This window comes from Lichenostomus cassidix, chromosome 2 (genome assembly GCF_008360975.1).
Source record: "Lichenostomus cassidix isolate B80296 chromosome 2, HeHo_3.0, whole genome shotgun sequence".
NCBI lineage: Eukaryota > Metazoa > Chordata > Aves > Passeriformes > Meliphagidae > Lichenostomus > Lichenostomus cassidix.
The window spans coordinates 120,112,068-120,135,717 of NC_139482.1; the positions used below are offsets into that span (position 1 = coordinate 120,112,068).

Genomic DNA, 23,650 nt, shown 5'->3' on the forward strand with positions numbered 1-23,650 from the left:
ATTATGTTCAGCAATGCACAAATCTTCTGGATTGACAAGCCTGGACTATTTTGTAAGAACAAAGGATGGTATTCCTTTAAATCTGCGCCTTAAAGGGAGAGTGGCCAATTTAGTCCTGAGTTTACAGAATAGTTTCCAAGATTTTACATGGTTGCTTTGGATTTACAGCAACAAGAAAACCAGAATGGGCACAGAATCAGATGTTAGAATACTAATTTTGACTTGGACAAGAGTATCATGAAACAGTTTACTTCCTTTAGCATCCTGGTGAAAAGCTGTCTTTTTCATATGGGTTTTTTATCTTTCACTTTGTATTGTTCATCTATAGTTAGTCATGTCAACTATTAAAGAAAAAATGAAACAAACCTGTCTGAGTTCAAAGTCTGTTTCATGCTTATTTATTGGTGAAGAAATTCTTCTGACACAAAAATAAATTTAATGTACTTGCTAATTTCAAACATTTTCTCAAAGCCAGTTTTAGGAGCTTTCACTGTATAGTATTCTAGTACTTAAAAGCATGAATCCTTGTATAATCCATAGAGCTTCCCTAACAAATAATAGATCAGTTTCTTCAGACACAGAGCAGTATGAGATCCCTTCCAAATACCACTTTTCATTCTTACTACCTGTTTTACAATTTTCTTTTGTGAGAGTAGAACAAGAAAACAGTAAAAACAAAACAAAAAAAAACTGGGGAAAGAATCCCATTGTATGAACAAATCTTTTACAAAAAAAAGTTGAAAAACAGACACAAAACCCAAATCCAAGCAGAAAAAAAAATTATCCCAGATGAAATAATACAACATACAAAAAAAAAAATTAAAAAAAATCAGAAAAAAAGCATTGAATCAAACTGTTTCCTGCAATGCTGGAGTTCCTTGATGTAGTGCGATTACTAAATATAGTATTTTACTAATCTCAGCAGGGCGCTGGCTAACTGCATGCCCGTCAGATGTTTTTAACGGCCACCCCCTGTGGAACAAATCTAAGGAGCGCATGAAAAACACCCACATTTTAAAAAGCCCCCTTGCTAGATCATTAAGGAAAGATAAAGGCCTGTACATTCGGATGTGATATATAACACAATCATTGTGCCAAGAAAACATATGTTTGATTAGCGCGCCTCAGGTTCATTAATCGCCGTGTCTGCTTCACAGCAGTGGGTACAGTTTCCACCGCAGCTACTGCACCAAAGGGTAAAGACACTTGGTAGCTTAAAGACTGACAGTTCAGCAGTAAATCTTGAGCTATTCCAACATGCCTCTCTCACACAGTTTGAATAGCAGCTGTATCATAGCCTTAAATCTTCATTAAAATACAGTCCTAGGGTTTAGACTAAGAAATAAACCATTACTGCACCATAAATAGGCAACAACAAGCAGACTACAGGCGTTGTCACAAGTTACTGAGGCAGTATTTCATGTTCCTGACTGCAGTAAGGGAGACACTTGACATCTACAAAAAACAGCGAAGTACAAACAAGAGTGAAAAAAATTATTTGATACAGTCTCCAAAGAGAATACATAAAATATCTGCTAAATGCAAAGCAAGTCTGAGCTGAAGAAGCTTGTACAGGATTTTTTTCCCTGCTATTTAGATATCACCTGAATTCAGGTCTCATGTTTCAGAGATTCAGGAGAACTGCAAAGTCTGACCATATATTATGCTCAACAAGCAAGGGAGACCCAGCTCTGTCCTACCTCTGGAGGTGATGTTTAGTTTCACTGAAGAGAAAATCAGTTGCCATCATAGCATAGAGGGTAATTAGTCCAGTAAGGTGCTTATTGCTCACCTTCCATATGTTAAATGTTAACCCAGGTATGTATTTATAAAGACAGTGTCCCTGTGGAGCACATGCAAAGAGAGCAACTATGTTTACAATGGCTGGCATTGAGAGGTGCAAAGACCTGTTTGTCTGACAGAAAACCTGAAATCAGGAGATAGGATATTACTTTTTATAAAAAAAAATAAAAATCACACTTATATTGAAAACTATCTGGCTGTGCTGTACACTTCTTCTATTCTATAAATAATATATTTTTTTGTTGTTGACATAGAGTAGCTTAACCACAGTGAGTTTAAACACTGCATACAACCCAAATGAATAATAAAAACATGATAAAAATTAATAAATTAATTATTCAGAAATTAACACATTGCAAAGCCCTACAAAGTAATGTAAGCTATAGCTGACATGATTTTTGCAGCAAACAACTTGTCTGCCATACACCTATAATTATTCTGGTATATATTGTGTTTCTAGAAAGAGGAGTTTTACTTAATTTTATAAATCACACTCAAAGGAATCATGAAAAAACTGGCAGCCCTGAGACCTCTTGTTTTCACCACATGGCCAAAAAAGTAGGAGGGAGGTGAGAGTCTATGTTCTGCTAATAAGAGAGGATGAGCATGGTATGGAGCATTAGCAGAGGAGCCTGTGCCTTGGGTATCAACCTGAACAACTCACAACTTGAGAGAGGAATTTGGTTAGTATGGAAAGAGAAAATTGCTTGGGTTTAAAATAACTTTCTAGCAACAGCATGAATGGAAATATGTTCTCAGGAACACTCTTTTTCAGGATGAAGGTTGTCACTGAAGTGAAGAGTGAAGCAAACATTAATGATTCTCTGTTTACAAACCACGTGTGAAAGCCCCAAACGCTGCGTTAATGAAGCGAGAACAGGATCACTGTGAAACTGTGAATAGAAAATCAGCTGCCTGAGTTGGCTAAGAAATCTGAGGTTGGTACAGACACTGATGTTGTGCATTAACCTAGAAATAGGGCAGTATGCGTAAAGAACCACCCTTCTTTAATTAAAACAAGAAACAACCATTTCACTTCCGAAAATCACCCTGTTTCATTGTGCTTTCAGTTTTGAATGAGACTGAAGGAGATGATAGCCAAATAAACCTTCTCTGAAAGCCTCAGCTTCAGTCACAGACAGGGGAATAAACTGTAACTTGTCTCTTTTCTCCTTCACCTTTTCTTGCTGCTTCTCTTTTTAAGGGGTTTTTTTTGAGAGCTGAATTCCCTTACTATAATTAAAACTAAACCCCAGTCTGCAATGAATTCACCACTGCACCTTCACATTTTTGCCAACTGAAACTTTCAGTCTTTCAAAGTTTGGGCTCTATTCCAAGCCAAGGTCTGTAGCTAAGTTATCAAGTCACAATAGGATTTACTGAGGGAGATTTTGGCAGAGAACACAGCCCGGTGTGCTTAGCGCTGGCTGCAGCACTTTGAGAGATCCTGGTAGCTTTTAAACTTTCTCATACACAAATCCCTTAAATTCTAAAATTGGCTATCAAAATATAACTCACATTTTTTCCACAGACCAAGTTACATGCAGGGATATATGGGAGGATTTCAAATTATTATTTGCAAGATGCCAAGCATACAAGTGAAAATGTTACCAAGGTGATATCCACACCACACCTGAGGACCCACACAGTACTATTAGCCAGTTATTCTCTGTTTACCTTCTTTGCTTTCAGAAAATGAAAGAAAAACGAGGCACCTGGCTGTTTCTGCAGACAAGAAAAGCAAAACTGCAGCAGTGCTTGAATAAAGGGCTTGAAAGAGAGGCAACGATGGCCAGAATAGAAGAATTCTGGCCAGAAGCCAGGTAGTTGGAGACCTAGATTTGCATTTGTTTTCCTAATTCTGCATACTCTTCAGTTAATTCAGAAACACTCTTGTTGCAGCAAATACTACCTCCTGCAGTATGCTCTGTGAACAAATATGCTACGTTTCCATATTGCATACCTTTCCTTATGGAAGCTTGTATGAGAATAATTCTTCTGGTTATTTTTTTGCAGAATGCGATCACCATTTTGACTTCCTGTAAGGTCAAAAATAGGATAATACAAACTAGATGGTCTGTAGTCCACAGAACAATTTCTGAAATAAATGGAAACTATAAAACTACATCTTGTAGGTCTACTTTGGGTCACTACCATCAACTGTGGTACTGCCTACCTGCCCTCAGAAGTTAGGTGATTAAGAAAACCCTACAAACCAGAATGCAATGAAATCCAGGTGCTTTGATTTTTACATGAAGCTCTCTCTCGAGACCAATTCTGGCTATCATCTTGTTCTGTTTTATCTCTCCCTCTCTTTCACATTCCCAACATATTTTCTTTCCTTTGGCTAGTCATGTATAAATCAAGCTTTGGAGACCTAGAAGTCCTTTCCTACATAACACTGCCATTTGATGTCAAGTTGATTTTCAGTAGCAGGACACCTGCAAGTTTCTGAGAGCCAAGTAAGGACTCTCAATAATCAGGTAGCCTGCAGTTGTGCAAATCAGAGATGTCCCTAAAATGGTAAATAAAATCCTGCCTGACTTGCTGCCATTCTTGGAGAAAACTCTTTTCCCTTTAAATACAACAAAAAATAGTAGTTCTCTTGAATAAATGGGTAAGTTTTATAGGAAATAACCTGACAAAAAGGTGTAAGTTTTCTTCCAAGCGTAATTACTGTAAGTTCACATGGATAAAAGGAGCTCTCCAATTTCCTGACCTCTGCACAGTGGCACACAGCTGTAAAGATGTTAGTGAAGCGTAAAAAGCTGTACCAGTTTTGACTGGGATGGAGCTGCTTTTCTTCATTGCAGCTTGTTTAGCTGTGCTTTGGCTTTGTGACCGAAACAGTGTGGGTAACACACTGATACTTTAGCTATTGCTGAGAAGTGCTCACACAGCATCAAGCACTTTTCTGCTTCTCACACCACCCCATCAGCAAGAAGGCTGGGGATGGGTAAGAAGCTGGGTGGGGACACCACTGGGACAGCTGACCCCAACTGAGCAAAGGGATATCCCACACCATATGGTGTCATGCTCAGCATATAAAGCTGGGAAAAGAAGAAGGGAGGGTGGGGGGTGTTTGGAGTGATGGTGTTTGTCTTCACAAGTCACTGTTATGTGTGATGGAGCTCTGCTTTCCTGGGGATGGCTGAACACCTGCCTGCCCAGGGGAAGTGATGAATGAATTATTTGTTTGGCTTTAGTTGCATGTTTGGCTTTTGCATTCCTTATTAAATAGTCTGTATCTCAACTCTCGAGTTTTTGCACTTTTACCATTCTGGTTGTTCTCCCTCATCCCACTGGAGGGGAGTAAGAGAGCAGCAGCATGGAGCTGAGCTGCCCACCAGGGTAAACCTGTAACAGTCCCTTCTGGCACCCAGTGTAAGGCATGAGGGCTTAGAGATAAGAACTGTTTTAAACAGAGCATGCTATACTAACTTTCTATCTGTTTAGCTGTTAATTGTCAGGCTCCTGTGCTTGCCATGGGGCTTGCTCGCCTGGATGTAGTTTAGTAACTAGTGCTCATTAGTGACTGCTTTTTGCTTCTGCTGTTTCCTGTTCTCCTTATCATTCTATTCTGCTCTGCCTGGGAATATACTGATAACAGGAATGGGTTGGCAGGTGGCCAGGGCACTGCTGCCATTTCTGTGCTGGACAGGCTCGAACTCAACTTCACACAACTGTGACTGTGGCTAAATTCATGGCCATGTATGTTCAAAAACATACATGGCCATGGAGAAGTCTATAGCAGGGCAGGTACTCCCCTGAAGGGAGAGTGGCCTATGGATATTGTCATTCTGGAGCAGCTACATTCCTAAAGGGTCATGGTCTGTGGACAATGCCCCACATGCCCCACATGGACTGTGAGCCTGAACATGGGCTGAAGATTGTAATGGAAATACCTTCAAATTGTTGTAACACAGGATTTGACTTACATGTTATGGGAACTACTGTAGCAGGAACCCCTTGTTGCTAGCCAGGCTAGCAGCAAAGGGGAGGAGTTTGCTGCAAACCCTGTTGTTATGCCCGACTGATAAACCCTATAATCTGGCCTGAAGTAACCAGAGGTAGAGACTGTCAAGGGAATACCTTTAAATTGTTGTAACCCAGAATTTAAGTTGCATCCTATGGAAGTTAGTACAGCAGGAACTATATGAACCAACCAAGGATAAGTCTCACGAGATGTGGAAGTGCAGCAGTGACCCAACGTGAGCTGTCTTTGGAGCCCAGTAACTCCACACATCACACCAACTCTCCTGTCCTGAGAGATAACCAAAACAGATGGAATACACATGGACTAAATGGACTCAACGGACATTTTGTGGACTTTTAACGGGGTGATCCATAGACTAAGGGAATGATATCCATGCATATATCCAAGGACAGGAAATGGTGGTTAATAAGGGAGAATCTATCAGATAATGTGGGACCAGAGCACAATGTCAATAGTATAGAATAAAGCACGGAGATTACACTGGTTTTGGCTGGGATGGAGCTCATTTTCTTCACAAAAGCATGGGTAGTGCTAAGTTTTGGATTTGTGACCAAAACACTGTCAATAACATACTGGTGTTTTAGCTATTGCTGAGCAGGGCTTGCACAGCATCAAGGCCTTTTCTGATTCTCACCCCACCCCATCAGTGAGCAGTCTGGGGGTGCACAAGGAGTTGGGAGGGGATACAGCCAGGACAGCTGACCCTAACTGATCAAAGGGATATCCCACTCCTATGACATCCTGCTCAGTGATAAAAACTGGGGAGAGGAGGAGGGGGACATTCAGCATTATGGCATCTGCGTTCCCAAGTCACCATCACACGTGATGGAGCCCTGCTTTCAGGAGATGGCTGAACATCTGCCTGCCCACAGGAAGTGGTGAATGAATTCCTTGTTTTGCTTTGCTTGCACATACAGCTTTTGTCTTCATCTCAGCTCCTGAGTTTTATCACTCATGCCCTTCTGATTCTTTCCCTTATCCCACCAGGGGGGAGAGAGTGAGCAGCTGTGTGGGGCTTAAGCTGCCCACCAGAGTTAACCCACAACAAAAGCCTGTAGTAATCGGAATATCAGGCAATAGTTTGGTAATTGGTGAAAGTGCAAACTTCCCATTAGAAAAAACCCCCACAGCTTTCAGAAGACACAGAAACTGAGATAATGAGGTCTTTGTCAACCATTTCTAAAGGTGTTTATACTCCCTGTGGGTAAGAGACAAACATTGCTGTTGAGATTATTGTACTGGCCAGTGAGCATGGCACAGTACAAGCACACAGGAGATAATACCCTTCTGCCAAAGGCCAGGTTTCAATGCTTTTGGTGAAGACAGAACACAGCATCATTCCACACATCATTTTACAAAAACTGATCTCATCAATGAGCAAGAACAGTGCTAGTACACATGACTAAGACCTCACAAACCAGGACAAGAAACAAAAGCCTGATTCCACTGCATATTTTACAAAAGCAGGTATTGATAATATATGGCAGCACAGTCACTCTCAAGCTTCCTGAAGAGGGCTAGAGTAAGTAATCATTATATTTTTAAATACAAATTCATTCATTCCCACTACACTTTGAATGTTAACACTAAAGCCAATCAGCTTATTACAGTTCCCTCTGGGCCTGACTGTACACTGTTATTTTAGACTAATTTCACTAATATTTGCAGTCTGGTCAATCCTGCTGGGAAAGAAGTCTCCAATGGATCTGGGAGTGTGTGGAAGGAAGTGACTAGATGTACAGTTACCTACACAGAATTATAGGGGGTCTTGACTCCAAAGGCAAGCGAAGAAATATTTTTTTTTAACAGTCTTATTTCAAAAATATTCTCTAACACAATTCTGCAATCATTTTCACTTTCTGGTACCCTATTTTTTCCTGATTTTTGAGATAGTATCTTCAAAGAACCATTTCCTAAAAATATTTTGCTGACACAGCTTTCAAATCTGGTTTACATTAATGATGACAAGAAGCCTGATGCTGTAATTTCAAAACCTTCCTTTAATTATTATTTGGGTTTTCTAATTTGAACGAGTGATGAGATTTTTGTATTCTCCAGGGCTAGCCCATTTTCTGAGATTCCACTCTCAAGCTGACAGTGGCCACAAACTGTGCCCACAGCCAACACATTCAAGGACAGAACAGTATCATCTGGATTTACACTCTTGTTTTTAGCACTTGCTGCACTTTCCCTCATTGACTTTATCTGGAGATTTGCTAAAACACCTTTTGATTCATTCATCTGCAGGGAGCTTTGAAAATACACTCTCTCTGGCAACTAACACTATAGCTACAACTATCTTCATTATAACAGATTCAGTGCATAGAACACTTCCCTCCAAAGAACTAATAAATAGCTGAAGTTTGCAGGATACCCTCACTTACAAGTGAACTGGAGGTAAGGTACCTAATCTGCACAGATATTTATGAAAATACCAAGAAGCATCTACCTTTTTAGACGATTTTACAGCTTTAAATGGCTTCCTATTATTAGTCATAGGACTTGTGTCAATTTTGAAAATGGTATTTAGGTGCTTTTTAAAATCTGACCTCCTCAGAGAAATCATCATTGGTTATCAGACCAAAACTACAGTTCTTTCCTTGAAATTCACTGAGGGTTAAATGTCCCTGAAATTCTTCTCACATGCATACCTCAGTAGTGAGATCCAAGCACTCCTACACTGATTTCCAAATCCAACCTCCACAAAATGTTTTGTTTTGTTTAAGGCCACTGTAGGGAAAGGTTTGAGCTCAGTGTCAACCCCAATACAAGTGTAGAAATTTAATTTCAGTCTATTCCTGCCAACAATTCAAACCCATGCACTGGAATGTATGAGCCACAAGTAAACCTGACTCTAGAGCATCCAGCAGAACCTCTCCTGTGCGTGCAGTCATTCAGAAATGTGTGCCATTGGGGAAAGGAGAAATATTCAGAAATGCCACACAATAAAATATTTAAGTATATCAATGTATAAAATGGAACAGCTACCAGTAAACAAATGTGGAGGGCAAAAGAAAATTGTGTAACCATTGGAATCAAAGGAGAACATCACATAGAAACTATATCCTGTGTGAGGTTTTGTTATGGAGCCACTGTGGAAGAAAAGTTAAGACCTACAAGCCCTGCCAATGTAGCAAGCCAAATATGCCTACAGCCACGCACTGGGACTGACTGTGGGCACTCAGTTATGGCTTTTTACATTTTTTACAATCTTTCCTTTGTGAAAACTCACAGTAGAATTTTCTACAGGACTACCTGCAACTTGTGTTTTGCTTCAGTAAAAACTGGAGGCTCAAGTTATACATGTGTAAACAGCTCCTCTAAATGTTTCCATTTAAACAAATTCTCTGAATAATTTACTGCACTTAAATGGTCAGCAGAAATAACTGTAACTTTCCTAGTCTGGTTACAAAACAATGGCCAAAATACCACATAGTCACTTAAAAATAACAGTTTTACCAAAGCTGAATTTTCCTTTAAACCATTTCCAGGCAAAGTCTCCAAAACAATTAACTGGGTAGATAGTATTCCTGAATATGAAGCAAGCACTAAAATGCTTTATTCAGAGTTTGTAAAGGCTTGCTTGAAGAATTTATGCTTAATTATCACTGGTAATTTGAAGCCTGAGCTTTGAAAGAATTCTAGCTAAACACCTGTTCTTCAGCGGCACTGAGCTGCTGCTTATCAAGTACAAGTATCTTTAGAATAACAAACCATAAAGAATTAAAATGCAATTTTTTACTATTTAACTATACATTGGTCCCCATAACTTAATATTAAGGGCTTACAATAGAACATGGCTGAGATCATATACAAACAGTTTAGAAGAATTTAAGTTAAATAAATGTGTTTTAAAGATGTGTCACCTGAAGCTAAAGCAGTTCAAGAAAACCATTCAAATAAGCAAATAACATTGTTTACATTTAGAAATGAAACATCATATGAGTATTTATTGATTTTTTTAAAAAATTCAAAAAATACATTGTAACAGAACAGAATGTATACGTTCTTCAATGAAAGACAAAACTATGGTTATCATCTGGACCAGAATACAAATACATGCTAACAATTTATAAATCATTTTGGGTCATTCAGGAAACATGAAACAAGCTAGCTGTTTGGAAATGCAGTAGTCTTCTCCTTCAGTAAATATGCCTGAGAAAGTTAACCTGTAAAGAAATCAGCTTTTAAACTCTTAAACACAAAGAGCTTTCTAGGCTGAAATGGTGAAGAGACCTGTGATATGCACCTGACAGGCCACTGAGCCATTTCCCACAGAGATTCTGTTCACTGCTCCACCTCAGCTCAGCCACCCAGCAGTGGCAGAGTTTCACATCAATACCAGGCTTATTCAAGCGAGGTGTTAAAAAGCATGCTAAGATGATGTAAAACCATCAGTTACATACACAGCAGATAGATGTTAATAACCAAGATTCTGTACCAAATCCCTTGCTTTGTATTAGGGCCAAGTAAAAGGTAGTAGTCTAGTTCATGGATGAAAAGGATTATATTTTTTGGCTCAAGGTAAGACCCTTTAAAAACAGTTTCTACAAAAGCATCTAGAACCAAAGCAGAAAAAAAACCAGGACAAACACAACTAATCATTTTACAGTAACCACATACTGTAGGCAAGTAGGAACCAAAACAGTGACATAAATTGTGCATCAGTTCTGTGAAAATAAAGCATTACTAGGAGACACAAGCAATCTGACAAGATGTGAAAGTGAGCAGTGAAAACTTCAGGGATTGAGTTTCTTTTTATCAGAATTCATCAGTTTCTACTGCAGGCAGGTAACAAATGGAACTCAGGACAACTGAGTTCCTATTAGCAGCTTAAATCTACTACAGTGAGGCTGAGGCTATTACTGTTTCTTTCATTAAGAGACATTCAAACAAATGAAGCAAAAATGACATTTCAAAAATGAAGACCAAAAGAAAGCTGAAGGTACATTTCAGACAGAAACAGTGTTAGGTCAAATTCACAACTGGTGACATCTGATGTAAGCAAAAGTAATTTAACTATGCTGCTTATACCAACAGAACATCTGACACTATTTCTTGAATTCTAGCAGCCTCTTTTAAATCACTTCCAACAACTGCAAACTTTGTAAATTACATGGGCTTTGATGAAAAAATTAATTATCAGGCATGCAAAAATTCCAACAGAAACCTCCCATTTCTAGAATTTAGTTACAGATCAAATTACATATGCTAAAGCATACGAAACCAACTCTTCAAACAAAGCAAATTCACAGTTCTGAGAAGGGAAAAAACTCCACACAAAACTAAAGCTCAAACCAAAAACCCATGAGGAAAAAGTACATTTCTACATATCTGGTCCTATCCTCTGATGGTTCAACACTGTAAAATGAGCCACTATCCATATACACATGTAATTTTGCATGTAATGGGATAGGGAATAGGCTTCCTTTTCCTATCTTCTGCACCACAGAAATTACTGGATGTATTACAGAGGCTGCCAATGTCCCATGAAATGTATGGTATTGGACATTGCTGGATACAGGTAAACAGTGTTCAAGGACTCATGTCCTTGAACACTGTTAATGTTCAGTCACATGTCCATGCTGATCCAGCGTGGTTCATCTTAGATTCTCTAGTATTGACTGTGATGGCAAAAACATTCTGCCTTGCTTTGACACCAGCTTGGCTTCTAGGCTGCACCTTCTGAAAAAACACAGTTCTCAGGTGCCCCAAGATTCAGGAAAGGGTTAACTTTTGCAGTAGACAGGAGGAGGCACAGTTAGGTCCTGGAGGTTATTCTATAACATCTCACACACTGCTGGGGGCAGGGGGAATGGAGTCTCTTCTGGTCAAGTAGTGTGGCAGAGGGAGTGCTTGGTGTGGAGTTGTCTATTGGTGTGGGGTTTCAGTGCGAATTGTTTGTTTCTTGTACTCTCTGTCATTAGTATTGTTCATTTTCTTATCTCACTGCTGCTTCCAATGAGTTGTTCTTATCTCAACCTGTGATCTTTGCCTTCTGTGTTTCCAATATTCCTCTCCATCCCATTGCAGGGGTGGGAGGAGGGGGAGGGAGGAGCGAGTGAGTGGCATGTGGTTTGGAGAGTCTCAGTGGGAGCACTAAATTAGGGAGTACCATTCCTAAACCATGATAGCCTTTTTTTGCACCCTGTGTGTGGCACAAAGGGTTGATGTAACAACAGATCTGCCCAGAGCAGCTTGGAAACAAATTCAATCTAATCCTTTGCTGCATTAACTCCAGAGCCAGTGGAAACAACGTTGCTTGGTCTGGTCACTTGGTTGTCGCACCTAACCCTATACATATCCCCCTATGTGGTCTATGTGATGCTCTTTTTCAGAGCAGGGAGAGGGATTGGGATTGTTTTGTAGCTGTACTGTGGGATATCAGTTTATGACTGGTAACATCAAGGGCAATGAGGGTCATTTTCGATGTGTATTCAGTGCTGCTCTCCTACATTTACTTCGGGCACTATCTTTGGGAGTCTATTAATCCTTTCACCTCCTTCTCCTCCTTCAGCTGTTGAGAATTTGGAATTTCTCTTGGATGTTAAGGAAAGCATGCTCTTGTTGCTAAGCCTCACTGGTCTCCTCATTCCGCACCATGTTTAGAGTCAAGGAAGAGATTTTTAGGAAGTTCACTCAAAGAACTGCCCCAGTTTCTGCCCCAGTGACACTCAGTCATGAGTGTCATGAAATGTGGCAGAAAATGGATTAGTTTTTGGGGAAATTCTCTGCTCCAATGGTTTGGAAGTTCACCCCTGAACAACTACAGGACCCTCTTAAAGTGACAGAATATTTGCAAGGGGAATGCTGTGGCAACTCCAGAGAGGGGCAACTTACTGTAGTGTGTTGGGTCCTGGCTACTCTTTAGTGGACACAAATCAGTATTGGACAGCAACCTCAGGGGAAAGAGGAGGAAAACAGACCTACAGGCACTGTGGCCTGATTTGCAGCTGAACCTGTGGCTAGCACAGGTTTTTCCCATGAGAATTTTCTTGTGTTTTATAAATAAAGTTTGGATGTTATTGGAACAGTGTCCCAGAACTTGGACGGTGCAAGCCTGGCCAATCAGGCCTGGGGGAAGGCTTCTGACCAACCAATCTGGGTGACTTTTGAATACTCTATATATATGATGAAATCAAAACAATAAAGGTCATTCCTTCTTGCCACTGAGAACTGGTGCCTTCATTACTCTGCTAGCTGCTCGACTGCGACATGAACCAGAGGAAACAACCTGTGCCAGTGGTTGCCCCTATACAGAAGAAGAAATCCAAGACCAAATCAGCTCACTTAGTGAGGGATAAAGAGGAAGTAGGGCCCTCACAAGAGGAGGAAGAGGCAGGGCCAGGGTTTGAGTGGCATGGTTTTTGGTAAGGGTGGGGGGGCTACAAGGGTGGCATCTCTGAGAAGCTGCCAGAAGCTTCCTCCATGTCCAGCAGAGCCAATTAGAAACAGTGGTAACACCTCTGACATAACACATTCAAGAAGAAAGATAAAAAGTTGTTGCGCAGTTGAAATTGTGGCTGGAGAAGGGCGGAGTGAGAACGTGTGAGGAGAACAGCTCTGCAGACACCAAGGTCAGTGCAGAAGGAGGGGGAGGAGGTGCTCCAGGCACAGGAGCTGAGATCCCTCTGCAGCCTGTGGTGCAGACCATGGTGAAACAGCTGTGTCCCTGCAGCTCATGAAGGTCCATGGGGATACAGAGATCCACCTGCAGCCCATGGAGGAGCCACACACCAGAGGGTGTGGGAAGGCTGTGAGCCTGTGGGAGGTTTGTAGAGAGAAGGCCCTGCTCCCAGGCTGGAGCAGCCTGTCCTTGAAGGACTGCACCCCATGGAAGAGTGACCCATGCTGCAGCAGTCTGGGGAGGACTGCTGCTCATGAGATACACGCACGCTGGAGAAGTTAGTGGAGAACTGTCTCCTGTGGGAGGGACCCCACAGTGCAGCAGGGAAACAACTCCTCTCCCTGGACAGCACGAGAAACCACAAGTGATGAACTGACCAAAACCCCCATTCCCTATCTCCCTGCGCTGTCCGTGGAAAGGAGGGAGGGGTGGGGGGAATATGTTTTTAAGGGTCTTATTTCATTTCTCATTATCCTGCTCTGATTTTGCTAGTACTAAACTAATTTCCTATATCTAAGTTGAGCCTGTTTTGCCCATGACGGTGTTTGATGAGCAATCTCCTCTGGTCCTTATCTCAACCCATGAACCCTTTGTTATATTTTCTCTCCCCCGTCCAGCTGCAGAGAAGAGTGAGAGAGCAGCTTTGGTGGGTGCCTGGTGTCTCACCACTACACCAGGTGAGCTGTGAGATATGCAAAAATACGTCAGCCACCAGCCATGAAAGCCCCTAGTGACCTGGCTGCTCCTATGCTGGGACACAGTGTCCCACAGTATGAAACTAGATGGTAGTGAAGCCAAGAAACTGGGATCCCTGTCTCAGGATGCAGGTATTGACAAGGGGATTGGGAAGAGGACAGAAACTCTCAACCTCTGGAAGCAACTCCTGTCAAGCAAAGGGAAGGATATTCTCTCAAGGACAATCTAATAGTGCACCCTAACAGGTGGAATGCCATGGAGAAAGGTATCCAGTACATGACAGAAGTAGCTGTGCTGGAGGTAATCAATAGGGATTCAAATAAAGAGCAGTCCCCTGTAGATCCAAATGAGGTCCAGTGTACACAGTCCATATGGTGGAAGTTTATGCAGAGCGTGCCATCACGTGTCACATGCCAGCTGTTTGGTACTGGTGTCAATGAAAGATGGAGAACAAACACTGCTTCGGGTGACTGCCTGACGCTGGCACTATGATGATCATGTTTTTCCTGCCCTATCAACCTGCACCTCAGCTGTGGAAAGACTGTCCAAGACTGCAGACAGATTTGAAAGACTCAAGCAAACTAGAGAGGAAATTTCCCATGGCCCACCAGTACGGACCAGAGCTCTTGCTACTGGGAGCAAGCACCCCCCTGCTTGAGAGACAGGGTACACACCATGAGGTAACCATAACCTGTGGTTTTACCTGCATGACCACGGAGAGGACATGAGGAAGTGAAATGGAAAACCCACCTCTGCCCTAGCAGCACAGGGTACGTGAGTTGAGAGGAAGAACCACCACCCCATCTATTCTTCAAGGATAAATGCCATTCCAGTTTCCAGTGGCCAAGGCCTCAGACAGATTAGGAGGGCTGATGTTACTTCCAATCCTCTTGAAGGACTTTCAGTTCTCATAAATATGTGAGCAACAAATACCATGACCAGAACTGGAGGGGTCCTGCCTCCAGAGAGGTGCAGGAAAGGGACAATCAGATCTATTGGACTGTATGGATCTGATGGCTTGGCACATCAGACCCACAGGAGTATAAGGCTTTGGTTGATACCAGCACACAATGTGCCCTGATACCATCAAGACGTGTAGGGGCAGAATCCATCTCTGTTTCTGGAGTGACAGGGGAATCAGATGACTACCAGAAGCTGTACTGAACCTGACTGGGTATTGTGAGACTGGAGGAGATTGCTTGCTCAAAACATTTTGGGCATGTGTGTGGGGAAAGGGGCAGGTCAGGCCTTGCCCTGGTGAGGCAATAGCAATACCCTGCTCCACACATCCCAGCCCCACAGTGGCTGCCAATCACTGGCACACTGGAGGCAATGCTCCACATCCCATCTCTGAAGCCCCTAACCCAGCTCCTGAGTGACTGCATGACCAGAAGTCTCCCCTGGAGGATGGGCCCAGGAAAGCCAAAGGTTACTTAAGCCAGGACACAACACAAGCACGTGTCTTGACCCTATCTTCCCTTGGATTTTATAGTAGCTGCAAGACCCAGCAGTGGTAGCGATATTCACTCTTTTCTGTATCTTTTCTCTCTTTTTCTCTTTATTCTCCTTCTTCTAATGCCTTTTTCTCAAAGTTTGAGTAACTTAAACTTGCATTGGTTGGAGTTTGTTAAACTGAACAGGCTTAGAGTTTGCTAAATTAAGGCTTTGCAAAATGTTTTATGTTGACTGAATGTTGCTCTAAACTTTTGCCAAAGTTCTCTGATTTTCTGAAGCTTGCCAGTAAAGTTTTGTTGTTTTGATCTCTTGAGAATATCTTGTTGGTATTTCTCCCTTGCATCTAACTCAGGGTACATAAAAAACCTGTAAGCCCTTTCAAGACTCAATGAGTGAGTTCTGGGGCCTTACAGGAATGAATGGCAAAACCACCCCATTGTGACTGGTCCAGAGGCCTTGTGCATCCTTGGCACAGACTGCCTCAGGACTGGGTATTTCAAAGACCCAACAGGGCATCCAGTACATCTGGAACCAACTGCCCAGGGGTGGAAGCACAGTCCCACCATTTGCCACAGACTGATCCATACTGCACTGTAAAAGAGTGAGGCTTTAGACCACTTGTAATATATTGATGACATCATTGTGTGGGGCAACACAGCAGAAGAAGTTTTTGAGAAAGGGGAGAAGATAATCCAAATCCCCCTGAAGGCTGGTTTCACCATAAAGGCAAATAAAGTCAAGGGACCTGCCAGGAAACTCAGGCTTTAGGAGTAAAATGGCACGATGGACATCATCAGATTCCAATGGATGTGGTCAACAAAACAGCATCTATGTCCCCACCAACCAGCAAGAAGGAAACACAGGCTTTCCGAGGAGCTGTGGGCTCTTGGAGAATGCATATTTTAGAGCCCAGTCAGATTGTAGGCTTCTCTATCTTGTGATGCAGAAGATGAATTATTTTAAGTGGGGGCCTGAACAGAAGAGGAGATTGTTCATGCAGTAGCCCTTGGGTCAGTCAGGACAGGACAAGAAGTGAAAAATGTGCTTTACACTGCAGCTGGGGAGAATGGTCCTTACTGGAGTCTCTGCCAAGAAGTACCAGGGGACACTTGAGGATGACTCCTGAGGTTCTGGAGTTGGGGATACAAAGGACCCAAGACCTGCTACACAACAACTGAAAAAGGGTTACTGGCATCTTGTGAAGGGTTCAAGCTGTTTCAGAAGTGACTGGCACTTGTCTGGCACCCTGACTGCCAGTGCTGGGCAAGATATTCCAAGGGAAAGCCTCTTCCACACATTGTGCCACTAACGCTACACAGAATAAGTGGATTGTGCTGATCATAAAACCCCAATAGCCCAGGGATCCTGGAAGCCATCATGTACTGACCTGAAGGTGTTAATTTTGTATTATCATCCGAAGATGAGGAAGAGAAGGTGACGTGCTGAGGAGGTCCCACCATATAATCAGCTACCAGAAATGAAAAGCAATACTCTCTCTTTACTGGCAGATCCTGTTGTATTCGATGCCGGGATACATCGAAAATGGAAAACAACCATATGGAGTCCTATACAGCTAGTCACAGAAGCTGAAGGAAAAGGTGGAACAAGTCAGGTTGCAGAGCTGAAAGCTATCTAGCTGGCTTTTGATATCACTGTGCAAGAGAAATGCCCAGTGCTCTGCCCAGTGCTCTGCCTCTGCACTGACTCATGGATGGTAGCAAATGCTCTATGGGGGTGGCTGGATCGATGGAGAAAGGGCAATTGGCAGGGCAGAGGTAAACCCATGTGGGCTGCTGAGCTGTGGCAAGACATCACTGCTCGGGTAGAGAAATTCACTGTAAAAGTATGTCATGTAGATGCACATATACCCAAGAGTGAGGCCGCTGAAGAACATCACAACAGTGGACAGGCAGATTGGGCTGCCAACATTCAAGTGTCTCAGGTAGATCTGTACTGGCAACACAAGTGTACATTAATTCTGGCTCAGGGGGCCCATGATGCTTCAGGTCATCAGGGAAGAGATGCAACACATAGATGGGCTCGTGATTGAGGGGTGGACTTAAGCAGGGACACTATCTCCCGGGTTATTCCATAACTGTGAAACATGTGCTGCAATCAAGCAGACCAACAGGGTAAAGCCCCTGCGATATGGGGATCAATGGTCAAAATATTGGGAGGCTTGGCAGATTGACTACACCACACTCCCACAAACCCTCTGAGGCAAGCACTATATGCTTACAGTGGTAGAAGCAACCACTGTAAGTCCCTGTGGTGCATATGAGGAAAGTGTTAGGGAAGCCAGCTTGAATTAGTCCTGCCTCAAGAAAAGGCAAAGCCATCCATGGAACTAGTTTTGTTCAAGGACCTGGGTGCATTTGGTGGGTAACGCAGAGGGACAGGGAAATGCCGTATGTATGTTCAGGGGTTTATATTTTTGGGTGAGAACAGTCTGTAGTGTTGAACTGTATAATATTGGTTGCTGAATGACACTGCCCCTGTATGTCATAACTGCAATGGACAATGAGTATGAACTGCTCCAGATGCACCAGTAATGAGTTCCTGATGCAGCCTGCAACCAGCTGACAGCACACCAGCCCTCCTGCCCTGGAAGACATCTAGGACAGATAGAACCCACAGTCATGGATTAAATAAACTCAACAGACATCTTGGAGGAACAGCCATTGACTATGGAAATGATACCTGTGCTTGTATATACATATAGATAGTTGGAAGGTGTAGGATCTGTGTGTGTTATAGGTGATATAGAATAAAGGTGGATAATGTCCTGATTCCAGCCAGGACAGGGTTAATTTTTGCAATAGCCAGGAGGGGCCATGGCTAAGACCTGGATATTATTCTATACAACCTAATGTCATTGCCTGGTTTGGAGGAAGGGAGTCTCTTCCAGTCAAGTGAGCATGGCAGAGGGAGTGGTCAGGTACTGGCTGTTCTTGGGGTATTTCTGTGGGAATCGTTAATTTCTTCTATCCTCTGTCATTAGCATTGTTGCTGTTACTGTTCATTTTCGTGCCTCATTGCTGTTTCCAGTATATTTTTCTTATCACAAACCATGATATTTACCATTTATGCCTCCAGTTCTCCTCTCCAGCCCACCACAAGGGTAGGAGGGAAAGGGAAGCAGAGAGTGAGTGGCACGTGTTTTTGAGAGTGTCAGTGGGAGCACTAAACTGGGGAGTGCCATTCCTAAACCACAACATCAGGTTACATCTAAGAGGTACAGGGTGGGAAACAAAAATTCCTTTAATGACCTGGCCTAGAAGACAAATGCAAAGGTAAGGTAGTGCATTGGTACCTTCTGGATCAGAGCCGAAGGGAGAAACCAAGAGGTCAAGACTCTCAAAGAAATGCAAGGAAAAAGCATAATTAAAGCCTGTAATTATTTAAGGACAAGAGACAAAGGAGAGAAAGATGGGCTGAAGTAAGATGAATGTAAGAAAAGAACAAAAAAGACAAGGAGGGATGCATATATTGGTGGAAAGTTGTATCTCCTGGACCCAGAAACTGCCTCAGACACCAGCTAATTGTACAAGATAAGTTACATGCATGCCCACATTCAAGAGGGCAAGAGTGAAACCTTGATGGCAACGCTATGATTCTGGCTGAAGAGCTTCATTTTCCCCCTCCCATACCTGAAAGCCTTGAATCCTTGCCAAATATTCCAGCTGTTTTGAAGGCTGCACTGTAGAACAGGGGGAAGCAGGAGATATTCCTTTTAGACCTATGGCTTCGGCAGTTGGGGATGTTCCATTCATGAGAAGTTCCCTGGCAATCGTAGCCGTGCTATTTGTTGCAGGAGATATGCTGAAGAAAGAGCTAGAAGTTTGGCTCATTTCTTTGGACGACAAATAGCTTACAGTGGTACCAGGGGCTGATTTGTTGCGGCTTGCTTCCATCTCTTGATATACATCAGGAGAGAGATGGAGTATTCCCTTTGGTGCTGAAAACAAAATCAAAGATCATTCTCATTATTTTAGAATGGGTTTGATGTGTAGACTATTTTCATTAACAAATTTTACAATGAAAAACAAAGTAAGAATTTAGCAGTATCTTTTTTACAGTAACTGTAAATGAAGTCACATAATTTATTTAGAAACAAAGCAGATCTGAAGGGCTCCTCTTCTTCCTCTTCCCCAACTCTTTTTAAAATGGTACAAGCCTTAACTTTATAACTGTGGCTAGCATCAAATACACAACACGAACAAATAATATTTAGAGACCTACAAACCGTGAGGAAGAGATGCTACTTCAAAATAGTAGTACAATCATTATTTCCCTACCTTCCTCTACCTATCTGATATTTCCCTACCTACCTCCTATCTGATACAATAATCTAGATTGTTTTTTCACAAGTAATTGAAACTAGTCTATATCAGCACTGTTGCCACCAGAAGTAGTTTAGTTTTTTCTCCCACTTACAGCTGGTGTTTGTACTCCCCAGCTGCTCTATTTGCAGCACCAGCACCTGTAGGACCACGTAGGGATGTTCATGAGAATGAGCTGTTAGAGGCAAAGGAAGGGCAGTGTAGTTTTTTGCAGTAACAGGACTGCCTCAAGTGCTGGCTTAAAGTGTTTGCTGAATCACAAGGGCAGCCTGTGGTTAAAAAACCTTAAACTGCCCTCCAGCTACAGTATTACTGTGCTAATTACTCTGACATGACTAACTGCTTTGCAGTGAAGAGGAATGTATTTATTTATTTAGCTCTATACCCTATAGTTTTCATCCTATAGTCTTCAAATAGCTACTTGCCTTCGAGAACATTTATACTGAAAAAAGGAAGCATGTATGTGTCATACTAAATATCAACAGAAGTTAAGACAAACATTAAAAAGACCTAAATTTATTTATGTGAATTACTTTAAAGTATTTCCAGTGACATGTAAATTAGGGACACTGTGTCTACATTTCAACATTTTTAATACATTTTTAGAAAATATCTCAACCCTAAACCTGCTTGGAAACAGAAGTACATACTTGATCAGTTTTGTTAATAAACCTGTGCATGGAAATGTGAAGAATTAAGTCTGAAGTTTGCTAGTTTTCTTATACAATGCAGCATTTTTTGGAAACACAAGTAACCAGTTGGTTGATGCAAGAGGAAAGCCTTTTTCTTATTATTAATACATAAGAAAATAAGCTTGAAAAGTGTAATTTCATATTAAGAACATACTTTAATCTTCTAGCATATAATATGAGTGAACCTGAGCCATATGGCATTTCATTCTAGGGATAATAAACCTGTTTGTTAACTGATTTAGTAATCCCAAGAGAAATCAAAGGGTTCAATGCTTAATTCATTTGCAGTACATATTAAATTAATCTCAGAAAGTAGAATAAATTCAAAGAAGAGGAGGAAATTAATTTCCAGTACCTAGGAAGGATTCCTCTAATCCTAGAAGTGCAAGTAGTACTTTTAAATAAAATGTCTACCACAAGGAGAAGACTCAAAAAATATTACCAGTAATTAATATTCTCATTTTCAACTCCATGGTGAAAATGGAACTTCCTCACTGCCGACTCAGCAAACTGCTTACAGGTGAATCTTTTAATTGATTTACTCATACATTTGGCTTTTAAATTCATATTGCTTTCAGAAATCTGGAACATCTGCTTATATCATTTACCAAGACATATCTGTTACTCACCTGATTGTTCTCCCCACCTAACTCGGTAGGGCTGGGGAGTCTGGTTGGATCCTGACATTAAGGGTGCTTTTACCTAGTTTACAACTGGCTCCAAAGCCAGTAGACTGAACTCCAGAGCTGAACTCCAGAGCTAAGCACAAATTCAAGACAATACTGCTGGGAAAGATGGAGGATAGGATCCCTAAAATTTCTTTTTCTCCATCTGGGACAATTTCAAATACAATCTAATAGATAAACAACTGTGTAAATACATAGCAATATTTTATGGCCCATAATAACTATATAAGAAGAGAGACTTTATGTGCTTTCTCTGAGGCTGTAACCTCTAAGGCCTACCATCTGCTTGTATTTTTAAAGTCTAATACAAGATACACGATTAATGAAAACTGAGAAAAAAAGATAATACAGATCTTGATGGTTGATGTTAGGTTACAAAACCAAACAGCAACAAAATACTGAGTGGCAGGTGTTCACCACCTCCTAAGAGCTGCCCACTGTAAATCTGATTTCCCACAAATATTTCAGAAACAGAAATGAAAACTGAACAAAAGATAAAACAGTCTACTTGTTTAGAAATAACATTATATTAGCCCCCCAATCAATTTTAGAAAAACATAGTACAGTGTTACTTAAAAAGAAGTTTAAAGAAGTTTAAAATCAAATCCAGTGCTGCAGATGTCTGTTCCATTGATGTAATATTACTTAAAACAAACATTTTACATGCTTTCTCAGCCATTTCACTGTTTTTACATGATCCACCCAAATATCTAACTGCTGTCTGGAACAATGGTTTGGAATACTTCCAGATTACTAAGCTTTCTAAATGTTAAAATAACTAATATGCAGCATATGATGAATAGAAAGATATTGAGCAGGGTATAGCAAATGCTCTTAAAGTACTGACTTTAATGGTGATGTTAAATTAATAATAGTACTTTTACACTTCGCAACACCTTACTGCTAAAGACTTCAAAGTGCTTTATAAGCAATAATTAATTTAAAACATACATTGGCTATGAGAGGCAGATATTATATTACCATCATTGATTATCTCTGGAAACAAAGTAATGTAATATTCTAGACATTACATTAATATAGTTGCAAGATATTAACTTTTTATATTCAGGGCCTATGTTTCATGAAGCTTCTTACAAACTTGTTTTAAAAAGCCAATAAAAACTTGGTCTCTTTGAAAACTTCTATAAAACATATATTAATTGTAATTAAAAATTGTAAATTTTAATGCATTACTGAGGATATTTCATATATCATTCCTCACTGTTGCCTGTTTACTTCAACTCTTTTGTATTATAGGAAAGTGTATAAATATATTTAGTAACAGTAGTAAAGTTATCAAATGACAAGGGATACAACAAGAACAGAGGATTAAGTGCAAGAACAAAAGAACCCTTCAGAAATTATCTTAATTAGTCTTCTAACAATCAGCTGATTAAAAAGCATGGGAGAAAGAAATACTATCCTCTAACATCTTTATTCATTGCAAGAGAACATCTCCAGGTAAACACTTTCACTCTCGTTATTTTTCAGCTAAGGAAAAAACTTGGACTTCTGTATCCACTAAATATTTGTCCCATACTACCTTCACCATACACCACAGGAAGAATCATAATTATTAGGAATCACAGGATCTATAACAGACCAACAACACTGCACCTTCTGCTGGACATTAACTTTGATGTACATTTATGAAACATGTTAAAATAATTTCCATTTATATTGTTTAAACCTGTGGGCAAATGTGCTACAAAAATATGCAGGCTAGCAATGCAATGTAATCACTAATGTTTAAAAAACATGGCTTACTCATCATTGGCAGTAATTGTTAGCAGTCTCTCACAATCTTCTGATGTCTATGAAAACACAACAAGGACCTCTCTTACCTAGGAATAAATTTCTTCATCTTCCATTGTCTACTTTTGCTGTCACATACTAGATAACTGCAAAACAGCTTAGACTCCAAGGCAAATGTATGAGTAAGATACAAAATAGTCCAACTATCCCTCACAAGCCTTCCCCTGGAAATGTAATTGATTGCACCTTTTTTCACAGCAGCCATAATAAAGGCAGTCTCTGAATGTTCTATTTTAGTGATGTTATTTTTATCCCTAACCCTTTCTCTGCAGTGTCCCATTGGCTGGGAAGACAGGGGACATTTCTACAAAAGGGTCCTCCACTGTCTGGAGTATCTTGTAAACTAGAGGAACTGCCTAAATGGGGAATGGGGTGAAGAAGAACAACTAACATTACTGAACAAGCCTTAATGTAATAAGACTCTGCAAAAATGGAATTTGCTGATACAGGAACAGTAACAAGTTACCCCACAGCAGTGGGCTACTAAATTAAGAAATGTTCAGAGTGATGTCAGCATTGCCTGCACACTCACAGAC

At 41.0% G+C, this 23,650-nt stretch overlaps 1 protein-coding gene across 5 annotated transcripts in view; it reads right to left on the minus strand.

The window, feature by feature from the left end:
* STAU2 (staufen double-stranded RNA binding protein 2) overlaps window positions 1-23,650 on the minus strand; it is a 171,245-nt gene that overhangs the window by 66,536 nt on the left and 81,059 nt on the right. For 4 of the 5 annotated variants that reach the window (XM_085053043.1, XM_085053044.1, XM_085053042.1 and 1 more), the window contains one exon: window positions 19,229-19,536. In XM_085053043.1, coding sequence (XP_084909169.1) covers window positions 19,229-19,536 — 308 coding nt within the window. Of the gene's footprint in view, window positions 1-3,766; window positions 3,843-19,228; window positions 19,537-23,650 lie in introns of all 5 variants that reach the window. The other variant, XM_085053045.1, reaches the window with a different exon arrangement.